Source organism: Oncorhynchus mykiss, chromosome 10 (genome assembly GCF_013265735.2).
Source record: "Oncorhynchus mykiss isolate Arlee chromosome 10, USDA_OmykA_1.1, whole genome shotgun sequence".
Classification (NCBI taxonomy): domain Eukaryota; kingdom Metazoa; phylum Chordata; class Actinopteri; order Salmoniformes; family Salmonidae; genus Oncorhynchus; species Oncorhynchus mykiss.
The window spans coordinates 63,932,616-63,945,069 of NC_048574.1; the positions used below are offsets into that span (position 1 = coordinate 63,932,616).

At 42.3% G+C, this 12,454-nt stretch overlaps 2 protein-coding genes across 3 annotated transcripts in view; both read left to right on the forward strand.

Annotated features, from left to right (window-relative positions):
• The window catches only part of LOC110534652, a 30,583-nt gene extending 18,457 nt beyond the window's left edge, over positions 1–12,126 (forward strand). Inside the window, exon 7 of the mRNA XM_021619577.2 lies at positions 10,057–12,126. Coding sequence (XP_021475252.2) covers positions 10,057–10,997 — 941 coding nt within the window. The 3' untranslated portion in view covers positions 10,998–12,126. The remainder of the gene's footprint in view (positions 1–10,056) is intronic.
• On the forward strand, positions 443–6,972 carry LOC110534643 (putative zinc finger and SCAN domain-containing protein 5D). Of its 2 annotated transcripts, XM_036934530.1 has the most exons (4): positions 443–577; positions 2,009–2,233; positions 2,605–2,735; positions 4,938–6,972. In XM_036934530.1, exons 2-4 carry the CDS (start codon positions 2,017–2,019, stop codon positions 6,033–6,035), a joined length of 1,446 nt encoding a protein of 481 aa, XP_036790425.1. In that variant the 5' UTR covers positions 443–577; positions 2,009–2,016; the 3' UTR covers positions 6,036–6,972. The 2 variants fall into 2 exon arrangements, with proteins under 2 accessions (XP_036790425.1, XP_036790424.1); XM_036934529.1 differs by lacking the exon at positions 443–577 and having other exon boundaries at positions 1,718–2,233.
• Positions 12,127–12,454: the final 328 nt, after the last annotated feature.

Genomic DNA, 12,454 nt, shown 5'->3' on the forward strand with positions numbered 1-12,454 from the left:
CTCTGATCCAGTGGAAACGTGATAAAATAGGCCTACCTGATTACTTCTTATCCCTTGCTCAAATAGCCTACAGCTGTGGCTGTCTCAAGCTCATTGGCTCAAGAAACTCGTAAGGGTCCCAAATATTTTATACCATGTTGCAATATTGCTAGCACGGGCTTCGGGCTGGACCCAAGTTAATATACTGGACAAAAATATAACTGCAACATGCCACAATTTCAGTAAAAAAGATTTTACTGAGTTACAGTTCATATAAGGAAATCAGTCAATTTAAATAAATTCATTAGACCCTAATCTATGGTTTTCACATGACTGGCCAGGGAGGCAGCCATGGGTGGAGCCAGGTCCAGGCCCAGCCAATCAACGTAAGTTTTCCCCCGCAAAAGGGCTTGTTACAGACATAAATACTCCTCAGCACCCACCCTCAGACTATTCCATAGGTGAAGAAGCTGAGGTCCTGGGTTGAGAAGTTGAGGAGTTGAGGTCCTGGGGCGCCATGGTTACACATAGTCTGCGTTCGTAAGGCCTGTTGGACTTGATGCAAAATTCTCTAAAACAACGTTGGAGGCAGTTTATGGTAGAGAAATTATTATTCAATTCTCTGGCAACAACTCTGGTGGACATTCCTGCAGTCAGCACGGTGGATGGATTATCTTGGCAAAGGAGAAATGCTCTGGTCTAAGGCACTGCATATTAACTCCTACACAATTAAGCATTTCTTGCAGTAAAATGTATACATTAAATTACATTTTGACTTTGGAACCGGAATGGAGAAATATAGTTAAATAGTGTCTGTAGAGGTGCTATTTTTTTAGCATCATAAAAGCGGATAGGACTTAAAACACGTGTTTCAAAAAACAAATAAAGCAACATCTCACAGCACAACGCCTCACCCCTATGTGACCTACTTGTTGTACTGACATGTATGTGTAACTGATAGACGCACACACTACATGTTAATGTTTTTAAACGTATGTCAATTGTTAAGACTTGTCTAATGTATTTTTCCCTGTGTCGGACCCCATTAAGACTAGCTGTCGCCATTGGCGTTGGCTAATGTGGATCCAAGTAAATCACATAAAAAAAATATGCATCCAAGCCGAACGGAAGTCTTATCAGAAACATGTTGGTTGTTTTCACGTTTCCATTTCCTTATAACCGCGTGTCATTTGGAAATTTTGCACAGAAAATATTTTTTATTTTCTTACTGGGCTTTGCTCAGCGAAAGAAGCAGAGATGTCAGTGAAAAATTAACCCATTGAAACATTGATTCCATCATTTATGACATTCTGTTGAGCAAGGGTTTATTTCGTCTTCTAGGGCAACATATCAAAATCAAGTTTAGGTCAAATACACATTTTTAGCAGTTATTGTGGGTGTGGCGAAATGATTGTAATATGACAGGAGACAAGCTACATGTACATCATTATACGTTGACTAACAAATACCCTACCAAAATGTCGGAAATTATAAGTAGAAACAGATCTAAATTAGGCAACAAAAATGCAGCCCCTGTCAAAATCGTTTCGCAAAAAAAAAATGCAGCTCCTGTCAAAATTGTTTCGCCACCTTTTCATATTTGCGGGTTAAGGTCGGGTGCAGGCCTCCGATTTTCACTTTATCACATATAGTCGGGCGGTTGCAGATAAGTTATTAGCAATTGGGGGTGCGGCTGAACAAACAGCTGAACCACACACAACCAGCGAGCGTACCCTTTTCATTTAACCACACCCTTTGAGCTATGACGCAGTTTCTCTTCGGTGTAAACGGAAGTGAACAACGAACATTTCCACGTTAACGTTTTTTTAATTGTTGTTGTTTAACACCATGGAACTCAAAATAGTATACATTTAACCGCACTGCATCACATACTTAGCCCATGTAGTCTTTAATTCGCGTTGGATAGAGGACTTGGTTTTATGTATGTTGTTATCTAGCTAGGTAACGCTAGCTAGCGGATAACGTTAGCTAACAATGGCTAACTGTATGGTTTTTCACACTCAAATAGCATCTATCATGGAGGTGCTAGCAAATGCAGCCGTGGCAGAGATTTGTAAACTCGTAGACGACGACTATGCAGAGTTTCGTTTGGAAATGTCTCAAAGCCAGAAAGAAAACAGGACATTACGGAGGAAACTACAGCTACTTGAACTGAAGGTGTCACGGGAACGCATACTACCCAGTCGTCCCAGCAGTGTCAAAATCCTTGACCGATACAGAAGCATAGCAAGAGGTACGTTTCCCGTCGCAGTTCATAGATAGCTTAGTGCCAGTCTCCCCTTTCTTCTCTGTACACGTGTTTATATGTGTTACCCAGAATTGGGTCTTCGTCAGTTTTTGAATAGTGTGCAGTAATTCCTCTGATTACTTATCTTGTGCGAAGACATATTCTAGCCAGATACTTGATTTACTGCATTTTCTATTATTTACTCAATGAAAACAGTATGATGCATGGAACATCATACATCAATCGATAAATAGTATATTAAGAAGTTATGAGAAGTTGCCTTACATCCTTGCCAAATCTTGTCAATAGTGTACAATATACCAATTAGCATTGACAGTAGCTAACCAGCACCTCTTTTCCCTCAATCATTCTCTCAGGTGAAGGACATCTCACTGGAGGCCACAGGAGTGTTGTGAAGCCAACAGGACAAAATAGATGGAGAGATGACCAACCAATCACTGTTGATGAGGGGAGTGGAACCTCAACCCAGCATGTTATCGTGATAGAAGTCAGTGTAATAGTGTTGCAGAAAAAATTACTTACTATGTAAATCAAATGTGGCCAGTTTATTTCAGAAAGGCTCCCCTCAGCTATTCACTTGCTTACATGGACATCCTTATTTATCTGCCATAGGGGAGCTTGTGAGACTTCCCTATGACATTATCAAATTCTTAAGGGTCAGTAGCCTACATTGGATGTACAATTTTCAATTACAGCATTATTTATTCTGTTGCCAATAATATTTACACTGAACAAAAATATAAATGCAACACAAACTGTTAGTCCCATGTTTCACGAGCTGAAATAAATTATCCCTGACATTTCTAATCTATGGATTTCACGACTAGAAATACAGATCTGGTCACAGATACCTCTAAAAAAAATGGGCCTCAGGATCTCATGACAATCTTTGTGCATTCAAATTCCACTGACCTCCGTGATGCTGCGTCGGCTCCTGGGCTGCACTGGGGTGGTGGTGAGGTCCTCCGTGGCTACAGGGGGTGCCACTCCAGTCTGGTTGTCTCTGCTGTGTTGTGGGTCCTCCTCTCCTTCAGACCATTCCAGCTTGACCCCAGGATGTTCGTTGTCTGTAGATTATGCCTGCCCATACCATAACCCCACCATGGGGCACTTTGTTCACAACATTGACAGAAAACCGCTCACCTCACGACGCCATACACATTGTCTGTGGTTGTGAGGCTGGTTGGACGTACTGCCATATTCTCTAAAACAACGTTGGAGGGGGTTTATGGCAGAGAAATTAACATTTAATTATCTGGCAACAGCTCTGTTGGACATTCCTGCAGTCAGCATGCCAATTGCATACTCCCTCAAACCTTGAGTCATCTGTGTCATTGTGTGACAACTGCACATTTTAGTGGCCTTTTATTGTCCCCAGCACAGGGTGAACCTGTGCAATGACACCTGTCAAGAGGATGGATTATTTTGGCTAAGGAGAAATGCTCACTAACAGGGATGTAAACACATTTGTGCACCACATTTGAGAGAAAGAAGCTTTGTGTGTGTATGGAACATTTCTGGGATATTTTATTTCAGCTCATGGAACATGGGACCAACACTTTCCATGTTGTGTTTGTTCAGTGTATATCAGTACACTCAAAACCTATTACAACAATTCTATTCAATCAAATAAGCCACATGTAGCAAAGAAGGCATAGCAATTTTTGCTAACCAAAATCGACACGCATTGAGCTCCATATAAAAACTCTACACTTAGTGAGCAAAAAAAAGAAACACCACCACCTGGAGAAGAGATTGTATGCCCACTTATCCCTTTAGCGTCGCCTCTTCCTCTCTACTTCAAGTCGCCATAAAGCCATCACATACATACGTCTCGAATTGTACACGTGTTATGTTTCCAGTTTGAGTGTGTGATATGGGGTTATATTCAGACAAACTTTTATAAACAATAGCAGCTATTTGGAAACTGCCATGTTGATCTGGGCCTTGTTGGAAAACCACTACAGTGCCTGACTTTTGGCTGTGGCAGATGCACCTCCCGATTTCACTCCTCGACTTATGTCTAGTGGGTTTCTTACCACTCACACAAGCCCATTGTTGCCTAATGCACCATGAAAGTTGTACTTTCTTGTTCCTTGTTTTGTAGGTTAATAATTTGCATCGTGAAATTCATAAAACGCAGTCATATAAGACGATGTGTTTCCGAGTGAATTTAGTTAACCATATGCCGGTTTTCAACTTATTTGACGGTCAAGAAGCACAAAGCCGAAAAGTTAGAACTGTTTAATTAGAACTACAACTCCCACCAGCTGTACAAGTCTTTGTCTTTCAACAGTTTGCCTGTCTAAAAACCTTTTTTCTTTGTTGCCTTTTTAAAAAGTACTGGCTGGCAACGTTCAGTTAAAAGGTTCCAGTGTAATTTAATATAACAGACATAAAACTGACTGTAACAGGGTTTTATTGTCCTGTGAGTCCTCAACTTGCGCAAGACTGCTAACAAGGCTGCTGAGTTGTAGTTCAAATGAGACTAACTTTTGCCAATGTGTCTTACTTCTTGAGCATCAAATGTTTTCGGATTTGATCAAATGAATACAAATATCATTTTATATCTTAGGACCGCGTTTTCATGAATTTGATGATATAAGCTTGAAGCCCGTTCAAAAACCATATGGGACTGGAAACAGGAAGTAGGCAGGACTATCATAATAACCTCCTCTCCTTGTGTCAGTCTGCAGATGCTGCAGGTCCTGGGGTCAAGCTGGAAAGGTCTGAAGGAGAGGAGGACCCACAACACAGCAGAGACAACCAGACTGGAGTGGCACCCCCTGTAGCCACGGAGGACCTCACCACCACCCCAGTGCAGCCCAGGAGCCGACGCAGCGTCACGGAGGTCAGTGGAACGCCGAACACCGTCCTCAAGTCAGAGACAGATACAAAGACTTTAGCGGTGCTGGAGCAACTGGGCTGTCCTCCTCCCCCCTGCTCAGAGTATCTACTTCACGGTAACCTGAGCCCGAGGACGGTTCTGTCCCACCGGGACTCAGGTGACGCGTTACAGACTGGAAATGATCCATCCTGTTCATATGTTACAGAGATGATACCTGGTGACATGCCTGTGGGTCTAGATAAACAGACTAATGCAATGAGAGGGGACTGGAATCAGTACAGTAGTAGTGTATACTCTGAAGGGTGCCTAGATAAGAAAGGGGAGGGTCTGGTCTTAGATGAGATGATTGTGAAAGTGGAGGGTGACGCTCCTCTGACATGGAATCCAGACGAAACTCACTTAGGAGAACGACACTCACAGGGCAACACCGGTAAATTCTTAGACTACAGGGAAAGCTTAGAGACAAATGTAAATGTCGCAACCCACTCGCCTTTACACATGTTAAGGGAATGCGACCCAGTGTCCAAGTTGATGGGGCCTTGTGATTCGCATGGCCGCGTCCTTTTTGATCAGGTATTGAACTCAAACGACAGGGCTAGGGCCCAGGGAGGGGCCGCAAAGTCAGGCAATAGTAAAGCGAAACGGTTCCTCTGCATGTTCTGTAACAAAGGCTTCAGCTGCATCCAGAAGGTGGAGATGCACCAGAGGGTCCACACAGGGGAGAAACCCTTCAGCTGTACCCAGTGTCATATGCGCTTCGCTGAGGCTGGAAACCTGAAGAGGCACCAGAGGGTCCACACAGGGGAGAAACCCTTCAGCTGCCACCTTTGCCGGGTCAGTTTCTCCCACTCATTCAACCTGAAAAGGCACCAGAGAGTCCACACAGGGGAGAACCCGGCCCCCAGTGTGAGAAGAGGTTCTCCCACCAGCACCAGCTGAAGATGCACCTGAAGGTCCACACGGGAGAGAGGCCCTTTGCCTGTACGCACTGCTGGAAGAGGTTCTCAGAGAAGATACCTCAGGATACGCCAGCAGAAAAACCATCCCACTCGATAGCTTCTGACGTTTAGATCAAACCCTGCATTAAAGACAAAGTCTAATTTTCATTGTTGTTGGCAGAAAATATCCACAGATCCATTTTAAATAACGAGAGTAGCATATTTCAATGTTAAATATTGCATCCAGACATTGTGATATAAGGTACACTGAGTGTACAAAACATTAAACACCTGCTCTTTCCATAAGACTGACCAGGTGAATCCAGGTGAAAGCTACGATCCTTTATTAATATCACTTGTTAAATTCATTTCAAATCAGTGTAGATGTAGAGGAGGAGACTGGTTAAAGAAGGATTTTTAAGCCTTGAGACAATTGAGACATGGATTGTGCATGTGTGCCATTCAGAGGGTGAACGGGCACGACAAAAGATTTAAGTGACCTTGAACGGGGTATGTGCCAGGTGCACCGGATTGAGTGCGTCAAGAACTGCAACGCTGCTGGGTACGACAAAAGAAGCTCAACAGTTTTATGCTCAACAGTTTCCTGTATATGGGAAGCATTGGCGTCAACATGGGCCAGCGTCCCTGTGGAACGCTTTCGTCACCTTTTAGACTCCATTCCCCGACGAATTGAGGCTGTTCTGAGGGCAAAATGGGGGTGATGCAACTCTATATTAGGAAGGTGTTCCTAATGTTTTGTACACTAAATGTATATGCCTAAAAAGTCTGTTACATAGTGTTTTTACAGTGTAGCCTATATGATGTTCAGTTTCATTATTCCATTCAACTACTTAATTTGAATAAGTTCATGCTGACTCAACCTGTGGTTTTCATGGTGTATTTAAAACTTCTTTGTTTAATAAACATAATGAAAAGTCCCATTTTGTAAGACTTTCATTGAAACTCTTTAGTATACATCTTTCTCCATACACCGACAGCAGTTATAACCAATATACACTTACTGCATCTACCTACACATACCCACACACTAACAAACACCTACTGTACACGTCAACATAAGTCAGACAAACCTAACTAACCTATCATAGCTGACTCATTTATCCACAACATATTTATGTCCACCATGATGGGTTTAACAGCAATGAAGTCATTCTGTAACTACAGTACAGGACTCCAAACGTAGTGGGGATGGGTCAACACTCCATGTTGAAAGTGCGTTTATTATCTGTGTGTACGTACCTGAGGGAGTGTATGTCTGTGTCACCTTTCTCTTCCAGGAGGAGGAGGGTCCAGAGGTGCTGCTGGTGAAGGAGGAGGGCAGTGAGGAGGGTCTGGGGAACCCTGAGGAGACCATGGTCATGGAGGACAACCAGACTATACCTCCTCCTGAACCCACAGAGGAACCAGCTGAGCAGCACAGGACCACACACAGTCTCCCTGAGGTGAGCCCACTGTAAACTGTCTGAATGGTATTAGGTCAGGTCTCGTATCCACAAAGCCTCTCCATAGCAGGGTGCTCATATCATATTTCTTGACCCAACATCCTCACTGTATCTCTTAGTCAGTAGACATGGAGGATGGGATGCCTGATCTGCTGCTAGTCAAAGAGGAGGCAGTAGAAGACCGACCAGAGAGCATTGACCTGCTGAGTGGACTAAAGATGGGTGGGCAAGGTAAGGGAGAAATACATATAGCACATTGTCTTTCGCCAGGTGGTGTCACTCTTACGAGACGCTAGTTCCTCATAGTACCGGTTTCAATCCAAGTACCAATCCCATTTAGCAAACTCCAGAAAGTGCTGTGGTCAGATGACATGAAAATAGAGCTCTTTGGCCACGCACACCAGCGGTGGGTTTGGTGTCGAAAAACAGAAGCATATGCTGGTGGATCTTTGATGTTATGGGGGTATTTAGTAGAGGTCGACCGATTAATCGGAATGGCCAATTAATTAGGACCGATTTCAAGTTTTCATAACAATCGGAAATCTGTATTTTTGGGCGCAGATTTAAAAATAATAATAATAATAATAATAATTAAATGTTATTTTTTTATACCTTCATTTAACTAGGCAAGTCAGTTAAGAACACATTCTTATTTTCAATGACGACCTAGCAACGGTGCGTTAACTGCCTTGTTCAGGGGCAGAATGACAGATTTTCACCTTGTCAGCTCGGGGGATCCAATCTTGCAACCTTACAGTTAACTAGTCCAACGCAATAACGACCTGCCTCTCTCGTTGCACTCCACAAGGAGACTGCCTGTTACGCGAATGCAGTAAGCCAAGGTAAGTTGCTAGCTAGCATTAAACTTATCTTATAAAAAAACAATCAATCATAATCACTAGTTAACTACACATGGTTGATGATATTACTAGATATTATCTAGCGTGTCCTGCGTTGCATATAATCTGACTGAGCATACAAGTATCTAAGTATCTGACTGAGAGGTGGTAGGCAGAAGCAGGCGCTTAAACATTCATTCAAACAGCACTTTAGTGCGTGTGTTCCAGGTTCGAGCCCAGTTATGGGCGAGGATAGGGATGGAAGCTATACTGTTACACTGGCAATACTAAAGTGCCTATAAGAACATCCAACAGTCAAAGGTTAATGAAATACAAATGGTATAGGGGGAAATAGTCCTATAATTCCTATAATAACTACAACCTAAAACTTCTTACCTATATTGAAGACTCATGTTAAAAGGAACCACCAGCTTTCATATGTTCTCATGTTCTGAGCAAGGAACTTAAAACTATAGCTTTCTTACATAGCACATATTGCACTTTTACGTTCTTCTCCAACACTTTGTTTTTGCATTATTTAAACCAAATTGAACATGTTTCATTATTTACTTGAGGCTAAATGTATTTTATTGATATATTATATTAAGTTAAAATAAGTGTTCATTCAGTATTGTTGTAATTGTCATTATTACAAATTTAAAAAAATGTTTAAAATAAATTGGCCGATTAATCGGTATCGGCTTTTTTGGTCCTCCAATAATCGGTATTGGCGATGAAAAATCATAATCAGTCGACCTCTAGTATTTCGCTTCCTTTGGCCTGGGGCCCCTGTTAAGGTCAACCTTTTTTGCCAAAAACCTTGTTGCCTCTGCCAGGATCTGTAAGTGGATCTTCCAGCAAGACAATAACCTCAAGCACACATGAAAATCCACAAAAAAATGGTTAATGGACCACAAAATCAACATTTTGCAATGGCCATTTCAGTCTCCGGACTTCAACCCCATTGAAAACCTGTGGTTTGAATTGAAGAGGGCAGTCCATAAGCACAAATGATATGGAAAGATTCTGTATGGAATAATGGTCTATGATCATTCCCAATGTGTTCTCCAATCTAATAAATCATTTTAGAAAAAATCTGTGTCGTTATCCTCGCAAGGGGAGGGTGCTGGAGTATTGAAAACGGGTGCCAATAACTTTGACGCCTATAAGATTTTTTTTTATTACTTCTAAACAAAATCTTTGACCGATTGTGTTATTATAAAATTATATAATTTTCAAAAATTTTTGAGCATATAATATAGCTCAGTATTTTTTATTATAGTCTTTTTTGCTTATATTTATAATGACGTGACTGTACATATTAGAACATAATATTGGATGTTCACAATTTTTTTCATTCAAGGTTTATAACAAGATGTCCATTCAATAGTACATGACATCAGAAAAACAATAGCATGCTAGAAAAACATCTCTACCATACAGCTCAAGTGTTAGACGATTTAGCATAATTAGAGTGAATAGAATGCCATCACGGCTATGGTCAAAAAGTAGTCACTGCTAATAAATATACCTCAATGTGAATATTGATGCGCCAGGCTATTATTTTTTTATTCATTCATAAAATTAAATCAATACAACTTATGTTTACATACAAAAACACACATTATAATGTATGAACTTGACCAGGTAATTGACTTAATCTCCATATGTAGAGTTCTCTGCCATGTTTGTAGAGTAATTTTTTAACCTCTTCCTGCAGGTGGTTGGCTGGAGGCTAAGAGAGGAGACTGGGTGGCCATCTTGGATTCCCAAACTCAGATCGGTGCAGCCAAGGGCCCAGGGGACAACATCACTGAGCAGGCCAGGACCAGAGGCAACATAGTGGAAGACAGTGGATGGGACAGCGTCCTCAACTCTGGGCTGGTGAACAACACTGTTAACCACAACCAGAAACAGACAGTGGAACACAAAACAACATACGAACTGGCTGAGACCAGGGGGAGGTGTAGATTTGGTCCACGGGGACAGAGAGGTGTCCGTATGCAGCTGGAGAGAACAGACACAGACTCAGCTAGCGATGCGCCGTCCTGCTCCTATAGTTGTGATTCAGAGAGACTGATGGCGCCTCAGGTTACCCCCCTAACAGGTGCTGCCTTCAGGCTGCCTTCTATAGGATCTATCAACTGGAACATGGACCCTGCGACAACACAGACACTTCCTGGCCTTCATCCTCCTCACACTCTCCTAATGTTAAACCAGACCTCAGGCAATAGTGCCTCAACACTAAATGGGTACACAAGCCCATTGACAAATGACAGTAGTAGTATTAATGCTGTCAGTCGATCTGGTGGCAAAGAGAAGCGCTTCCCTTGTCCTTTCTGTGGGAAAGCCTTCAGTTTCCCTAAACAGGTGCAGATCCACCAGAGGATCCACACAGGGGTAAAACCCTTCAGCTGTACCCAGTGTCACATGTGCTTCGCTCAGACTGGTGACCTGAAGAGGCACCAGAGGGTCCACACCGGGGAGAAACCATACAGCTGTCCCCAGTGTGAGAAGAGGTTCTCCCGCAAGCACCAGCTGAATAGGCACCTGAAGGTTCATACGGGAGAGAGGCCATTCGCCTGTACGCAATGCAGGAAGAGGTTCTCAGAGAGGAGCAACCTCAGGATACACCAGCAGAAAGACCATTCCACTCTATGACATAGAAAGGAACCGTATCACTCAATACCTTCTGAGGTTTAGATTAAACCCAGCATTAAAGAGAAATAATAATTTATTGTTGTCAGCAGAAAAGATCCACAGATGCATTTGGAATGACAGATTTCAGTGTTGAATATTCCTCGGTAGAATATTGCATCCAGACATTGTGAGTGTACAAAACATTAAGAATACCTTCCAAATATTTATTTGCACCCCCTATTTTGCCCTCAGAACAGCCTCAATACGTAGGGGCATGGACTCTACAAAGTGTCGAAAGCATTCCACCGGGAAAAACCCAGTAGCATTGCGGTTCTTGACACAAACTGTTGCGCCCAGCACCTAATACGATACCCCGTTCAATAGCTCTTAAATATTTTGACTTGCCCATTCACCCTCTGAATGGCACACATACACGATCCATGACTCAACTGTCTCAAGGTTAAAAATCCTCCTTTAACCAGTCTCCTCCCCTTCATCTACACTGATTGATGTGACGACAATAAGAGATCATATTTCCTTCACCTAGTTAGTCTGTCATGGAAAGAGCAAGTGTTCATAATGTTTTGTACACAGTCATTTATACACTGAACAAAAATATAAAACGCAACATGCAACAATTTAAAAGATTTTACTGAGTTATAGAAATCAGTCAATTGAAATAAATGAATTAGGCCCTAATCTATGGATTCACATGACTGGGCAGGGGTGCAGCCATGGGTGGACCTTGGAGGGCATAGGCCCAGCCAGTCAGAATGAGTTTATCCACACAAAAGGTCTTTATTACATACAGAAAATACTCCTCAGCACCCCCTCAGACTATCCTGCAGGCAAAGAAGCCGGGTGCCCAGGTACTGGACTGGCATGGCTACATGTGGTCTGCGGTTGTGAGGCCGGTTGGACGTACTGCCAAATCCTCTAAAACGAAATTAACATTCAATTGCCTGGCAACAGCTCTGGTGGATATTTCTGCAGTCTGCATGCCAATTGCACGCTCCCTCATCTTGAGATATCTGTGCAAGTGTTGTGTGACAAAACTGCACATTTTAAAGTGTCCTTTTATTGGCCCCCAGCACAAGGTGCACCTGTGTAATGACCATACTGTTTAATCAGTTTCTTGATATGCCACACTTGTCAGGTGGATTGATTATCTTGGCTAAGGAGAAATGCTCACTAACAGGGATGTAAACTGATGTATGCACAGAATGAGAGAAATAAGCTTTTTGTGTGTATGGAAAATCTTTGGAATCTTTTATTTCAACTCATGAAAGATGGGACCAACACTTCACATGTTGCATTTATTTTTGTTCAGTGTACATAAACTCAGCAACAACAAAAAAAGTGTATTTTTCAGGACCCTGTCTTCCAAAGATATTTTGATTTTTACGAATTAACTTCACAGATCTTCATTGTGAAGGGTTTAAACACTGTTTCCCATGCTTGTTCAATGAACCATTAAT